At 38.7% G+C, this 16,661-nt stretch overlaps 1 protein-coding gene across 1 annotated transcript; it reads right to left on the reverse strand.

Annotated features, from left to right (window-relative positions):
* Positions 1–15,558: 15,558 nt before the first annotated feature.
* Positions 15,559–16,053, reverse strand: LOC138874126 (uncharacterized mitochondrial protein AtMg00810-like). The gene has a single exon (XM_070152629.1). The coding sequence runs from the start codon at positions 16,051–16,053 to the stop codon at positions 15,559–15,561; it is 495 nt and encodes a 164-aa protein (XP_070008730.1).
* Positions 16,054–16,661: the final 608 nt, after the last annotated feature.

Here is a 16,661-nt window from a genome sequence, read left to right on the forward strand (position 1 = left end):
TTCAAGTCTGTAACCAAGAAGGCGGTGGTTGATTTTGTGCATTAAAATATCATTTACCAGTTTGGGATACCGAAGGTGATCATTACAGACAATGGGGCTAATCTCAATAGTCATTTGATGAAAGAGGTATGTCAGCAGTTCAAGATTACACATCGCAATTCTACCCCATACCGCCCTAAGGCAAACAGAGCAGTTGAGGCGGCCAACAATAATATAAAGAAGATACTTCGAAAAATGGTGGAAGGTTCTAGGCAGTGGCATGAAAAGCTGTCGTTTGCATTGCTAGGTTATCGCACTATTGTCCGTACTTTAGTAGGGGCGACTCCTTATTCGTTGGTGTATGGCACTGAAGCAGTGATACCCACAGAAGTGGAAATTCCATCCCTTCGAATTGTTGTAGAGGCTGAGATCGATGATGAGGAGTGGGTTAAAACCCGCTTAGAACAATTGAGTTTGATCGATGAGAAGAGACTGGCAACAATGTGTCATGGCCAGTTGTATCGTATCAACAGAGAATGACAAGAGCATACAACAAGAAGGTGCGTCCACAAAAGTTTGAAGTGGGGCAGTTAGTATAGAAATGCATTTTTCCTCATCAAGTTGAAGCAAAAGGAAAATTCGCCCCAAATTGGCAGGGGTCGTTCGTTGTGACTAGAGTGTTGTCCAATGGTGCATTGTATTTAACAGATGTAGAAGGCAAATGTATAGAAATGGATATCAATTCTGATGCAGTCAAGAGATATTATGTATGATTTCTTTCTTTGATTGTACTTGTTTGTATTTGGCATGTCTCGAATATTGAAATGACGAAGGCATTTTGTTCTGCTATCCAAACACTTTATCCCTCGTTACCCCTTTGAGCCTCATTTATTTTCTTTCATACCCCTCCTTTGGAATCAATAGAAAATATCGGAAACACAAGCGTAAAGATAAGTAAAGGAAGGAGAGAAAAAGAGAGAGGAAAAACAAAAGAGAAAGAAAGAAGAAAAGAGAGAAAAAAATGGAAGGAGAAAGAAAAGAAAGAAAAAAAAGGGAAAAAAGAAAACACAACAAAAGGAAAAACAAAGGAGGAAAAGAAGAGAAAGAAAAATCACAACAAACAAAGTAATTCCTATGTCATGAACTACGTTCGACCTGATTCCTTTTAAGGATACGTAGGCAGCCTCACGGTTCGGTCCCAGCAAAGTAAAAATCCAAAAATTCCTAAACAAGAAACTAGGGCAGAAGTTGTGGTTGTTATCAGAAGTCTGATTCCGAAGGTTGTAAATTTGAACTCAATCAAATTGTTTTGAGCTTTTTATACCCTTCCTTTCTAAACCCATCCGAAAGCCACATTACGGTCCAAAGAAAGACCTTCTGATCAGTCTTCGGGAAATGCCAAGTCAAGAAGGTAGCAGTGATTCACATCAGGGGCAACACTCTGGTCCAAAAAGGGAAAGGAAGTCAAAAATGAGAGAGTCTTATTGGTGAAAACCCTCACATGCACCGTAAGGCAAAGGGAGCAGAGAGAAGTCAAAATGACAGAGTTTTATGGGTGAAAACCCTCACGGGCACTGTAAGGCTAAAGTGAGTTGAGAGACAAACGGATGAGAGAGGTTTGCTGGTGGAAACCCTCCAAGGCGCCGCAGGATGAACAATGTCAGGATTTGGGTGAAGAAATCAGGTTATGGAAATTCCGGGGCAACAAAGTATGGCAATTGAAAGTTGACTGGTTGAACAGATTGGGCCGATTAATCCAAAATACATGTCATGATCATTGGTGCCAGCTGCTCTGTCAAGATAAGTCCTTCTTCTTTTTCCTCTTCAGACAGTCGTCCAGTTTTGGATTTTCTTATCCTTAGCTTTGAAAGTCATTGCATTTCATTTCTTTTGGGTTTATTTCTCTAAGATGTTCCGAATGTCAGTTCTGTTTAAGCAAATAAGAAGGAATTTCAAAGCTCACTACCAGCTTCAAGATTGCAAAACACAGCGTGGCCAGAGCATACCAAAGATACCATGATGTAAAATGGGGTAAAGTTCCAGCAAGAGTTCCATCGACAAAATGATTTGGTAATTTCATGGGAGATGCAGGGGTTCAGTTAAAGGGGTCATAGGTGTGAAACAATGGTTCGAGTATAGAACACTTGGGTCATCTAAAGTCATGGGGTTTTGAAAGTCAGTCAGAAAATCAAGCGGACCAAGGTCAATGCAGGAAGCCAGTTAAAACAAAACAATGCAGAAGAGAGACCTTCAGCAAAGAATGCCATCAACTACCCACCACATTTTAAATTGATAAAATTTTTCTTTGATTAAAACAGGGGCAAGAAATTTCGATTTTTTCGGAGAAACCCTCCGCGGAGAAAGGCGGTTACCAAACAGGTTTGATTTTTGATTTTCAGGACCCTCCTGGAAAATGAGACCTAGTTTAAAGTTAAGAAATAGCATAATCTAGCATAAATATACCCCAAAAGGAATATAAGTTAGCTTATAAGTTTGCATGTTTGAGATAGGATTCAATTAGGAGTTTCCAGGACCCTCCTAAATAATGGGACTTAGTTTTAAGATTTTCATTAGATCACAAGATGTATCGTAAGCTATGCCGTAGGGTAATATAATTCAGTCGTGAAAGTGTTATTTTTTAGGACAAGATTTGATTTTGAGTTTCAGGACCCTCCTGGATAATGGGATATATCTTTAAGACCCTCTTAGATAACAAGATTTAGCGGAAGTCACACCTTTAGAAGATATAACTTAGATTTTAAATTGTCGTTCAGGTAAGAATTGTCAGGACCCCATGGATAATGGGACCTAGCTTTCGAATTCTTAGTAATATTTGGTAATATGATTCAGTTTGACACTCACATCTGTGCCCAACCTCCAAACTGGGCCAGAAAAATTTCTTTGTTTTGTCTATTTCATTGAAGTCAGGAGCCCGCCTGGAGAGCAGGGAATACATTCAAGTTAGCAGTCAGGAGCCCACCTAGAGAGCAGGGAATACATTCGAGTTTAGCAGTCAGGAGCCCGACTGGAGAGCAGGGAATACATTTCAAGTCAGCACTCAGGAGCCCGCCTGAAGAACAAGGGAGTACAATTCAAAGTTTTAGCTTTCAAGTTCATATTGATATTTGGTAATGTGATCAGTCTTACACTTACATCTGTGCCTAACCTCCAAATTGGGGAAGAAAGTTTTCTTTGTTTTATCTATTTCGTTGAAGTCAGGAGCCCGCCTGGAGAGTAGGGAATACTTTCAAGCGCAGCAGTCAGGAGCCCGCCCGGAGAACAAGGGAGTACAATTTAAGTCTAGCCTTCAAATCCTCTGTTTCGTCTATTTTGAAATCAGGAGCCCGCCTGGAGAGCAGGGAATACGTTCAAGTTCATCAATCAAGCGTCCAATCGGAGAAAGGTAAAACATCATCAAGGCGTAACTGGCAGTCAGGCATCCACCTGGAGAAGCGAAAAACATCTCAGATTACAATTCAAAGCGGCAACAAAGGGATTCCATCGGGAGAGTACAAGTCAGCAAGGCAACAAGAACCACATGAGCAAGTCTAAAGTTACAGATAGGATTTTATAGTGTATAGATCATAGCATAGTCTATTTACTTTTTATTTTATCATGGTGTAATAAGGGGATGCAGTAAGTAGTAGTAGTAGCAGCAACAACAACAGTGAAATCACAACTTCATGGTAGTCCCAGCTACCAGACATTCCTGAACTATACTGACCTGATTCCTTTTTAGCCAAGGATATGTAGGAAATCTCAGAAGCAGGGTGCAATCAACTCTTTCAAAAATGCTTCCCACGGAGTATTCAAACGGGAAAAAATCGCTCGTATCCGCTCACTTATCTTTGCACGAAAACGCTTCGTGTTTCCGAGCAAAGAGGGGCAGCTGTGAGCACGTGATTTTTGCCCTATATGAATTACTCCCAGAAATTCAAAACAAAATAATTTCTTTCGGTGTTTGCAATTTTGTGGATTTCGTGGCATTTTCTGTTAATTGTTTGCATTTTTGTTTGTGCATTTTAATTAGTGAAAATACAAAAAATGCGTTGCATGTGCATTTAGGAGTTAATTTTTTATTTTAAGAATTATTTAGTAATTAAATTGTTTTATAAAAAGGGAAAATCACAAAAATAGTTTAATTTGCACCTTTGGATTTTTACTTTGATTTTGAGTAGTTTTTCTTTTAGTTTGTTATAAATGTAATAATTTTTATTAGTATTTTTCATGTTAATTGGATTTAAGTTAGGTTTTAATTTTAATTATGAAAAAAGGAGAAGAAAAAGAAATGAATTTTGAAGAAATTGAATTAATGAGAAAAGGAAAGAATTGAGAGAAGCTGATTTTGGGCAACTTATATCAATTCTTTCCAGGCCCAATGTGAAACTCGTCCAAACCACCCGAAACCCGGCCCAAACCTGCACCCCAACCCGATCTAGTTCCCCCTTCACCAGAAACGACGTCGTTTAGCTATCCTTTGATCTCGACCGTCGAGGTTAGTTGATCTGACGGTCCAGAACCAACCTCATCGTGATATATAAATGTCTGAATCTTTCCCCCTACCCCTCTCATCTCCTTCACCATACCTCATCGCCTTCGCCAGAACCGCCCGCCTGAAATCATCTTCGCTGCCGGCGGTACTCCAATCGATCCCAAATTAATGCCATAGACTCCCCTCCGTCTCCTCTTCCCAAATCTCCAAAACCCATCCCTCGAATCCTAACAGAACTCTTCGAATCTTGAATCGAAGAGGAAGACCAAAACTCCAACTCACCCGAATGACCCCAAATTAACACCACATAGCCACCACGACCCCCTCATGCCAAATCCTCACTCTGTTTCCCTAGAATCTTGTCGGAGCTTCTCGAATCCTAAATCTGAGTTCGAGCCCTGAAAGTTCAAAAATCATTTTCTATCGGACCTGGTACATGCATGGTCATAGGGCACTGTTCTTCAAGTTTTGAAGTTTGGATTCAAACAATCGGCATTAGTTTTGTTAGGTCCTTTGTCTCCGATAGATTTTGAGTCTGAATTGGTAAGCTCCTTTCTCCTCTTGTCTTCTCTTTCTTTTACTGTCTTATTCTCTTTCTCCTTCCCCTTTTCTTTAGCTTAGTTTTCTTATACTAATCTTGCTGAAATTTGATTAATCTTTCTAGTTTAAATTTGTCTTCTGTTCAATGTTTTTCTCTTCTTCGTGAAAGCATGTTTCTGATTTCTTTAGTCCGTTGTGTTAATAGCATGGCTAATTCTCCGATCTTGCCTTTCTGTTTAGTCACCCAAGTTAGTTTAAATTAGGTTATTTCAACTTAGTTAATTCCCTGCCTAGTCATGTTAATTGATCAGTAATTTAGTCGGTTTGCTTTGAAATCATTTCATGTTATCATGGCTTGTAGATTTTCTCTTCAAATAGATAAGTGTTCGTTTGGGCTTTGGGTTGTCTCTAGTCCATTTGGCAAAGAGCATCCCGTCCTAATTGGTTTGGGTTATTGGGTCAATTCTGACCCATTTTTGGGTTTGGTTTTCAGAGGTAATAACAGGGTCATTAAGGGGTAATTTGGATAGTCTAGGCTTGAGAATCTTGTATAACTGAACTAGGAAGCTTCCTAGAAGCTGGGGTAGGGGCTATTTTGAAATTCTGAGGTTTACACTAGGGGCTTCTAAGCTAAAATGAAAATTTCAGAAGGTTTCAAGGGCAATTTCGAACTCTTTGAGGATGCCCTAGTAGCTTGCCTATAAAGGCATTGTTACTTAGAGCTCAAGGCAGATTTTGAGAGCTGGAAATCTAAAAAATACAAAAACTGCAAAAAAAATAATTACTACTTTCATAGACTTCAAGAACTAAAAGTTCTAAGAGAAAAGACAAAGGGATGAAAACACTAAAAGAAAAAAGATTACTGTTCCATTGCATTTTCTTCTATAATTTCGAAGACTTTTAACTTTTGAAGAATTTCTGATTATTCTGGCGCTGAAATGAATTGAGTTTTGGGTGTTTGAAGTTTGGTTTGATGTTGCTTTGGGTTATTGTTCGATTAAGACTGTCTTGTACTGCTTCGTATCTATTTTTCTGGTTTGCATTGGTGTTGCTGGTGCTGAATTCTGCTAAGTACTATTGCTGACTCCTCACTTTGTTCTTTGCTTTCAATATCCAGGTACTTATTCTAAGACCTGTAGAATGTGAATCCAAATTTGAAGAATGAAATGGACAGAGAACTTTGAAGCAGTACATTAAATTTGTTCACTTTTATAGCTTAGCTGTATTTTTGTTTTGTTTATAAAATGCCACTCATGTCTTTTAGAAATCATCAGAATGTGTGGAGTAGTCTTATCTCCCCTTTATCATGTTCACTCTTAATTGTTTAGCTGTAAACATGCTCTGTAATACTGGATGGATCATGGACTCTGCCCCTTGAACAAGTTCGAATTCGTGTTTGTAAGGATTTAAGTTTGTAATTGCTAATTTCATGTTGGTTTGTTAAGGACTTTGGTTAGTTATTTTTTTGGCTGAGAGTTACTGGGATTCACTAATGTAGATGTACATTTGAGTTCACTAGGAAATGACAAATGGTTAGTTGGGTTTTTACTTATGTGAGATTGGTTTGATTTGTTTTAAATCTTCAGGTCTTTATTTTAAGTTAATTTGGAGATCTGGAAATAAGTTGCCTACTGCTAGTTATTTAAATCAAACTTTCGACCGCTTGCAAATCATTGTTGAGCTGCATATAATCGTCTATTGAGAAGTCAATGGCTGATTTTAAAAGTTGATTGCATATACATGGGTGTTCCGTTGTTAGCCATTTGGGATCACGTTATTATCCAGTGATTTTTCAGACACTGCTGGTGTGCCACAGGGATTCGAGGTCGAGTTCTGCACTCGCTAACCTCAGATTCCTGAAAGATTTGGGCTCACCTTGGGCCCAAGTTTGAAGACATTTGCAAAAAAACAAAATTATCTACTTTGCATTGTTTGGGCCTGCCTTTTACTTTCCTATCTCAGTGCTATCAATGGCTCAAGCCATTTTCTTTCGAATGTTCGACTATGTTCTCCTCCGGGCATATTTCCTTCTAATTCGTTTGAGCATTAGTATTAAAAGTAGAATTCAAGTTCCTTTAATGTTTAATTAATTATATTGCGTCAATTAGTTGAGGTGTGCCATATTAAATGATACCGATAGTTATGGCCCTCAAAATCGAGTCTAGAAATACCTTTAATAGAATAATTTGGGACATGTCCTGCCAAATAAAATTTCAAAATGCATGGCCCTCATTTAATTAATTTTAATCCTTAGAAATCAAGGCGTGCCATTTAGTTGAATTTCTATGGCCCTCGCAAAGCTGAACCGCGTAGTTGCTTTAAGCGCGTAATCTTAAAATTACCTTCCTAAACTCGGATGTGCATTTCATGTGACCCAAATCAAAATCTTAAGACGTTGAATAAAATATGTTTAGGATGGCGGGTGCATTTCATGTGGCACGATCCAAAGACGTGTTTTAAACGACGTTCAATCTTCTTTAAAAATTGAATAAAAGCAGTTAAAAGTTAAAATTTGCACATAGGTTCGTAATTGTTTAAAATCAGATAATTAAGCTGAATATAATAGTTGAGCGACCGTGCTAGAACCACGTAACTCAGGAATGCCTAACACCTTCTCCCGAGTTAACAATATTCCTTACCCGGATTTTTGGTTCGCAGATTGTAATACAGAGTCAATCTTTTCCTCGATTCGGGATTTAAACCGGTGACTTGGGACACCATAAATTATCCCAAGTGGCGACTCTGAATTTAAAATAAAATAATCCCATTTCGATTGTCACTTTAAGTTAGAAAATTCCCTTTACACCCTTCCTCAGGGGGGTAGGCAAAAAGGAGGTGTGACAGCTGATACAGGTCAAAATTTATGTCGTGACATCCGATTGGGCACGAATATCATGGCCCTTTGTTAATCGTGGGCAGTTGTTTAGTAATGCTCTCCGAAGTCTTGGGACTCGACCTAGACTCGGAGGACGTGGTCCTAATGTCTCTGAGGGTAGGTATTTTGCTCGAGCCCCGATACAAGAGGCTCATCGCCCTGATTATGATTCCTTATGATCACATCCCTACTCTATTTGTCTCATTGGGAGACCGGGACGTTTAACGGGCTCGGTTTCACCCGTATACAATGTCGTTTGCTTTCTTCTATATGCTCATATGTGGAAGCATTGTAGCGAAAAGTATAAACTTATTAGCATATCAATACCTATCTATATATCTTTTTATATATATATATATATTAACGCAACAAAGTTTGCATTCTCAATTAGCCAAGTGTCAAGTTATTAATAAGCCAAGTGCAACGTATTAAAAAGACACATGACAACTTAATTTATTAAGACTTACTTTTATTAAAATGCAAGTTTTAACACCCACATTTTTTGGCCTAATTGCCTGATGCAGATAATGGCCATAATCCCAAATCTACACATGGCAACTTAGTTATAGGATGATTCTTACACATAAAAACACCACGAATTAACATAATTCAATACATTTACATCATAAATCTATGAAATACGAGTAAAACATGAGGCGATATACATATAAATATATATACTATAAGCTAAATATAATTCCTCTTTCTGGTTCGGTCCATACAGACTCCATTACGTTTCATAAGTTCCCCATGATTTGCAAGATGATTCAAGAATCTAAAAGGCCTGGCATCTCTTCTGTGATGTTCGTCAAAAGTAATACATAGAAGAGAATGATCCAAAAAGAATGGATCCATCACTATTACCTCTAGTTGAGGCCAAGTATTTATCCAAGCAGGGTTCACAAGGGCTCTTGAAAGTACAAGAGGGGGTGAATTGTAAATATTTAAACTTAATCGCTTATTAGTTGACTAGTTAATCGAGTAGTCGACCAGATATAATAACTTAACAGTTATACTGACAGAAAGTAAGATGCAAAAAGTAAATGCAGGAATTAGAGACACCGGGATTTTATACTGGTTCAGATTCAATGTGAATCCTAGTCCAGCCCCATTGGGTTGCAAGGGAGTTCTCTTTTAGTAAATGTGTTTCTCCGAGTACAATTGAAGTGAATTGACAACATAATTTCTCTAGCACTCGTTTCTTTTTTATACAATGCCTCACCAATGTTATACTTTTTTTTTCTCTGACTTGTTACACAGCAGATCTTAATGAACTATAATGTTTGTTTGCAGTAGAACAGAGAGAGGAGTTTTTGGTTCAATCAAAGTATATCTAACTAAGGTTTAAGGCTGGGTATAAATACTTTGATGAAGGCCGAGGATTGACAACCCAAGAGATTTGATCCTTGGAAAGAGATTGATTCTTTCCAAGAATAATATCGATAGCTAGCCGTTGTTTTTCCCTTGATTTTCTTCTATTAGCAGATGTATGTAATGAGGGCTTGCTCCTTGATTATTGGTTCTTCTGAAATTAGTCGCGTATCAACCTTTATAGGATCGATCTTCCAGGATGCTTTCCTTGATTCGTGCCTTAAGTTTAGGCTTGCTTGATTTTCTCCATCGCAACTGGTCGTTGCTCTTTACTGATTGATTTGCTAATTGAGTTCTTTCCTTAGTTATCTAGATTTGCGAGATGCTGATTGGATTGTAATTTTTGCTGATTGATTTCTTTTATTAGGCATCAAGATTGACTCCAGCAGTCTTGTAGTATCTTCTTGATTCCTTGTAATTGATTTCCTGCATATATATATTATTTGCATCATTAAAACTGAATCTAACAATCTCTCCCTTTTTGATAATGGCAAAATAATATATAAATGTAAACACCAGTTGAATTCCTTGTGTTTTACTCCCCCTCAATGTATGTAGTTGTGTCACGACCCAAAATCCCAACCCGGTCATGATGGTGCCTCTCTTGAGGACAAGGCCAGCCAATCAACAAAACAGTACATCTCTTTATAATTACTTAGCAGGAATAAGTCTAAATCATGGGCAATATAAACTTAAATGCGAAATAAACGTGATAGAATAAGGAAAACCCTCCCAACTCAACCCGAAATCGGGGTGTCACAAGTCATGAGCTACTACAGAGTTTACTAATATTTTATAAAGTCTGGAATTATCATAAATAACAAAGATAAGGGAGAAAACGGGGCTGCGGACGTCAACAACTACCTCGTTACTCCTAGTCACCGCCTGGTCTAGAAAGAATCAGCACTCAGGAGCGAACTCAGCTCTGCCTGTATCTGCACACATGGATCAGGGAGTAATGTGAGTACTCCGACCCAGTGAGTAATAAAAATAAATAACAACTGAAAACATAAAATCTCATAACGGCACAATATAGCGCTATCCCAAGCAGTAAAATCAGTTATACAGTAAAATAGTGAGTATCAGATAATTCTTCTTTTAAAACAGTAAAGACAAATAATTTCCACAGTGAGGATAAATCAAAAGCTTGCCCCTCGGGCTCAATATGTAAATCTCAGTATAGTATCAGTCCCTCGGGCTCACTCCCAACTCACCAGCACACAACATCAGCCCCTCGGGCTCACTCCCAACTCACCACACACAAGCAACGGCCTCTCGCGCCCACTCCTAACTCACCTGGGTACCCTGCGCTCACTGAGGGTGTGTACAGACTCCGGAGGGGCTCCTACAGCCCATGCGCAATATCAATAGGCCTGAAAGCCTTCACACATCACACACGAGGCCTGAAAGCCTCCTTATATAACACTTGAGGCCTGAAAGCCTCCTCACATCACTCAACATATCCTCACGTATGGCCCTCGGCCTCAATCAGCCCAGAAAATAATCATAAGCCAATTGGGCATCAGTAAAACAATAGTGCTCAGCTCAACATCATTATAAATATCATTAAATCTCGAGTTGAGTATAAATGTAACTGAGTTCACAAAATAATATAATTCAATTGGACTGAGTTCAAATAATTTTTCAATTCATGAGGAAAATAGTGATGTAAATTCACAAAAGATTTCAGATAATTAGCACGAAGCCCAAATATGGCAATAAGCCCAATCACAGTGAAAAACAATAAATCTTTATCAATTACGCGGTAAAAATATCAACTGGAATGGACCAAGTCACAATCCCCAATAGTAAATGACCCCGCGCTCGTCATACAACGCATGTCTCATCTCAACATAGCAGTATGTTGTGCAATCCGGGGTTTCAAACCCTCAGTGCATCATTTAAAATCACTACTCACATCAAGACGGTCCAACGTCTACTCCCCTATGCCCTTGCTTCTCGAATTTACCTCTTCGCGCATCGAATCTGGTCAAAACCACAACGAATACATTACAATAGGCTAAGGGAATATAACCCAATCGAAAAGACTCGAAAAATATCGAAATTCACAAAATTCGCAAAACCCGAACCCTGGGCACACTTATCGAAAAATTACGAAAGTTACATCACCGGATTCCTCGTCTCGCCACGAGTCCATACATATAAAATTTACAAAAATCAGAGTTCAAATGACCCCTCAAATCTTCAATTTACTCCTCAAAAACATGTAATCTAGTCGGATTATTCGATGATAATTTAATATTATGGAGTAGAAATAATCACAAGTGACTTACCTCAAGATTTCCCAAGATTTCTTGCTAAAAATCGCCCAAAATCCGAGCTTGGAAGTCAAAAAAAAATGACCGAACTCCGATTGCTGGACATTAAATCTGTCCAGAAATTTTCGGTACTGTTCACGCGGGGACACTGTTCATGCATGTGAGGTCACTGTGCACTGTTCACCCGCGCTGTTACTGTTCATGCACGGGTACTGTTCACTGCTGCAGAAACTTTTAAGAAATTTGCAACACAACCATTTTTCACTAAAATGGCTCTAAATCCATCATACGAACTCAGAATTAGACGATTCTTGTTCGTATGAGTCACAAATAATAATACGAACACAACCCTTCAATCAAAACTCAATTCGGAGCTCGTTTTCCCAATTCAATACCCATTTCGCTCGTTAAACAATTAACTCACATTTCACATCAAAAACCCAATCGCGACTTGATGAAATTAAACCAAAATTTCCAAATCAGTCCTATAATTCATGATTTAAATTTTGGAAGTCTCGAAATCAAATTTGGATCTCTAGAACTAAAAATGAACTTTTAGATCATTACATTTATGCTCAAAACGGCAAAAATCTTCCAAAAATGACCCGTTGGGCATCCGAAACACACCCGAGGCCCCCAGGACCCCGACCAATAATACCAACCAGTCCCAAAATACATTACGGACTTGCTCGAGGCCTCAAATCACATCAAACAATGCTAAAATCATGAATCAACCTCCAATCCAAGTTTTATGAACTTTAGAATTTCCAACTTCTATTTCCGATGCCGAAACCTATCAAATCACGTCCGATTGACTTCAAATTTTGCACACAAGTCCAAAATGACATAACTAAGCTACAGGAATTCTCGAAATTCCATTCCGACCGTCGGACCAAAATTTCACCTATCAACCGGAAATCGCCAACACACTAACTTCGCCGAAATGAGCTAATTTCTTCACCGGACCTCCAAAATTAATTCCGATTGCTCTCCTAGGCCTTAAATCATCCCCCAAAACTAACCGAATCATCGGAATTCAATTCCGAGCCCTCTAACTCACAAGTCAACGTCCGGTTGACTTTTCCAAACTAATTCTTCCTTAAAGAGACTAATTGTCCCATTTCATACCAAACTCGATCCGAATTGACTCAAATTCACCAAGTACACATATTGAAACATGAATAAGCATTTAACGGGGAATACGTGATGAAAATACAGGAAACAACGGTTCAGGTCGTTACAAGTTGACTAGTCCATGATACTCCCCCTCAATGGATGCAGTTGACTGGTCTATGGTAGAGTTGACTCCCGCCACAAACTATACTTGTACAGATATAACATATACACTTTCTCCCCTTTTTGGCATCAGCAAAGAAAGAACAAGACATGAACTAACCAATATATAGCATGAAAGCAGGAGAGTTATATAATCATCCAACGGCTGAGAAAACAGCCGACAAAAACAGCACAACAAAAAATATAAATTATCCAAAGGCTGAAAACATAGCCCAAAACCAGCAGAGCAAAAGAAATTGTCTTAAAACAACCACACTAACGACGCAAAAAATAAGTAAGGGTGTTGCAGATGGCCTCCTTTAACTGTTCAAAGCTTGCATTGGATGAGATGCTCACTCTATCCAACCTGTCATGAATCTCCCTGAAGGCTTTGACAGTATTCTTCCTAACTCTGAGAACATCAACTCTAATTTTGGATATATTAGACCCTGTTTCCTTGGAAATGGCATGAATGTCACCAACAGTAGACTGAGTGGCTGTGAGAAGATTTTTGATTTCAGAGAGTTGAGAGTCCATAGCACGAAGCTTGTCACCAAGATCAGGGTTGTCAAGACTGGGATGAAGGACAGAGGGTGAAGGTTTAGGCTCTACAGGGGCATGTTTTACTTCACTATCGTGCTTCTTAACCTAGGTGCCTTTTACACTCACATATCCCGTACTAGCAAAGGCTCTAGAATTGTAAGACTTAGAGACAGTGATGAAGGGATAGTTGGACAGGGAAATTTGATAAGCTTCCAGAATGTGAGTGACTGTCATGCCATAGGGTAGACTGGTGGGATCTTCAGCACTCTCGATCATGAAATTGATAACCCAGGAGGAAAGCTTGATTTTGTGTTTGGTCACGAGGCAATAGACAAAGAAGGTGTCTCTTTGAGAGAAGGTTGAAAAGGAACCAGTACGGGGAAGCAAAGTAGTTGCTACAATGTGGGCTAGAATCCGAGTTTCAAAACTGACATCACTATGGCCTAACTATTTTGGAAGGGAGTCAAAGGGACACTCAGCAATACAATGTTTGGCTTGGTCAAAGGAAATTTCAAAGTCATCAGGCCAGGTGTTTTTAAACAGCATAGGAAAACCAGAACAATGACACTAAAAGAGCGAATCAAATAGGGCGCAGTCAAGAACAATGCACTTACCTAGCACTAGAGATTCCAACCTATCAGATTTACTAGAACGAAGATTTGCATAAAATATTTTTACCAGGGGTTCATATACCTTAGGTGGAGGAATAGAGAAGAACTTAACCCAACCTTGATGAACGAAAAGGTCTTTGACCTTGCAATTGAGGGCTTCCATGTCGTCAAGATCGACAACCCTTCCATGAGCAATGGGCTTGTCTTTTAGAGCAATGAGGAAATCCCTATTTGGGGAATCCCAGAAATTGAGGTCAGATTCAAGAGAGGTAGAGAAATAAACCTTGGATTTCTTTGGGGTGGACGAAATAGGGGGTTCTTCCATGGGTCGCTTACCTAAAGCTTTTTCTCCTAGGATTTGAGAGTGTTCAGAGAAATCTCCCTGAGAAGAGGAGAAACCCTCAGAGTGATCGAACCCTAGGTCTACTTGTTCTGGGGGCATAGAAGGGGTTTTTGCCTTGGAACGGGTGCTTTTTCTGGTGGAAGCAGAGGGATTTCTGGGATGTTTGGCCATTGTAGAGAAGGCGTTTGATCAGAACTTTTGGAAAAGAGATAAAGATGAGAGTGATTGAAAAAGGGTTCTCCGCCTTAAAAAGAGGGTTTCTGACGGTTGAGTACAGAAAAGGAAAAGTTGTCAGTTGAAGAGACGCGATGATTAGTTTTCCATCTTTGAACGACAAACTGATGTGAAAGAAGAGAAACGAGAGGGAAAACGGAGGCATAATTAATGCATGGGAAAACGGAGGCGTAATTAATGCATGGGAAAAGGACAATTATTGCAAAAAAAATTAACAGTACACATAGGTCCTAAGGGTTATTAGCAATACCAAGTAATTTTCTTAAATCACAAAATCTCTCTTCTAGTAAGGGTTTAGTACTTGTTCTGGGGGCATAGAAGGGGTTTTTGCCTTGGAACGAGTGCTTTTTCTGGTGGAAGCAGAGGGATTTCTGGGATGTTTTGCCATTGTAGAGAAGGCGTTTGATCAGAACTTTTGGAAAAGAGATAAAGATGAGAGTGATTGAAAAGGGTTCTCTGCCTTAAAAAGAGGGTTTCTGACGGTTGAGTACAGAAAAGGAAAAGTTGTCAATTGAAGAGACGTGATGATTAGTTTTCCATCTTTGAACGACAAACTGATGTGAAAGAAGAGAAAAGAGAGGGAAAACGGAGGCGTAATTAATGCATGGGAAAAGGACAATTATTGCAAAAAAAAATTAACAGTACACATAGGTCCTAAGGGTTATTAGCAATACCAAGTAATTTTCACAAAATCTCTCTTCTAATAAGGGTTTAGTAAAAATATCAACCAACTGATCAATGGTTCCAATAAAAGATATTTCTATATCTCCCTTAAGAACATGATCCCTAATAAAATGATGCTTAATATCTATATGTTTTGCTCTAGAATGATGCATAGGATTTTTGGAAAGACAAATAACACTAGAGTTGTCACAAAAAATTTGTATAGGCTTAAACAAAAGTTCATAGTCACCTAGTTGATGAGACATCCACAGTAGTTGTGCACAGCATTGTCCAATAGCAATGTATTCAGCTTCGGTAGCAGACAATGCGACTGATGCTTGTTTTTTACTGTTCTAGGATATCAATGCATTTCCCAGTAATTGACATGTACCACTTGTGCTTTTTCTATCATCCTTATCACCTGCAAGGTCATCATCTGAAAAATATTCTAATTTAAAAGAGTTAAAGCGAGGGTACCATAGTCCATAAGATACAGTCTTGATAAGATATCGAATGATTCTTTTTACGACAGTCAAATGTGATTCCTTGGGAGCTGACTGAAACCTGGCACATTTGCATACGCTAAACATAATATCTGGTCGACTTGCTGGCAGATACAACAATGATCCAATCATTCCATGATATTTAGTTTTATCAATAGAAATACCCTGTTCATCTTTGTCTAGATTTGTGGAAGGGCTCATTCGTGTGACAATTGATTTTGCATTGCTCATACCAAATTTTTGAATCAGCTCTTTTGTGTATTTGGTCTGACATATAAAGGTTCCTTCTTCAGATTGTTGAATTTGTAGTCCAAGGAAGAATGTTAGCTCACCCATCACACTCATTTCGAATTCGCTTTGTATAAGATTTGAAAATTCCTTGCACATGAGAGGGTTAGCACTACCAAATATAATATCATCGACATAAATTTGAATAATGAGGTTACCTTCCGATGATCATTTAATAAACAAGGTAGTATCTATTTTACCTCTTGTGAAGCCATGATCAACAAGAAAGGAACTCAATCTATCATACCAAGTACGTGGAGCTTGTTTTAGCCCATACAACGCCTTAGTGAGTTTGCATACATGGTATGGGAATTTTGAATCTACAAAACCTGGAGGTTGTTTCACATATACTTCTTCTTCGATAAATCCATTCAGAAAGATACTTTTAACATCCATTTGAAATAGCCCGAATCCTTTAAAATATGCGTATGCCAGAAGAATTCGTATGGATTCCAAACGAGCTACTGGGCGAAAGTTTCATCATAGTCGACTCATTCCTGTTGTGAGTAGCCCTGAGCAACTAGTATAGCTTTATTTCTTACGACCTTTCCATCCTCGTTCAATTTATTTCTAAAAACTCATTGTGTTCTGATTACAGACACATTATCAGGTTTGGGTATCAAATTCCACACTTGATTTTTATTGAACTGATCTAACTCTTTCCT

This window comes from Nicotiana sylvestris, chromosome 7 (genome assembly GCF_000393655.2).
Source record: "Nicotiana sylvestris chromosome 7, ASM39365v2, whole genome shotgun sequence".
NCBI classification, from domain to species: Eukaryota; Viridiplantae; Streptophyta; class Magnoliopsida; order Solanales; family Solanaceae; genus Nicotiana; species Nicotiana sylvestris.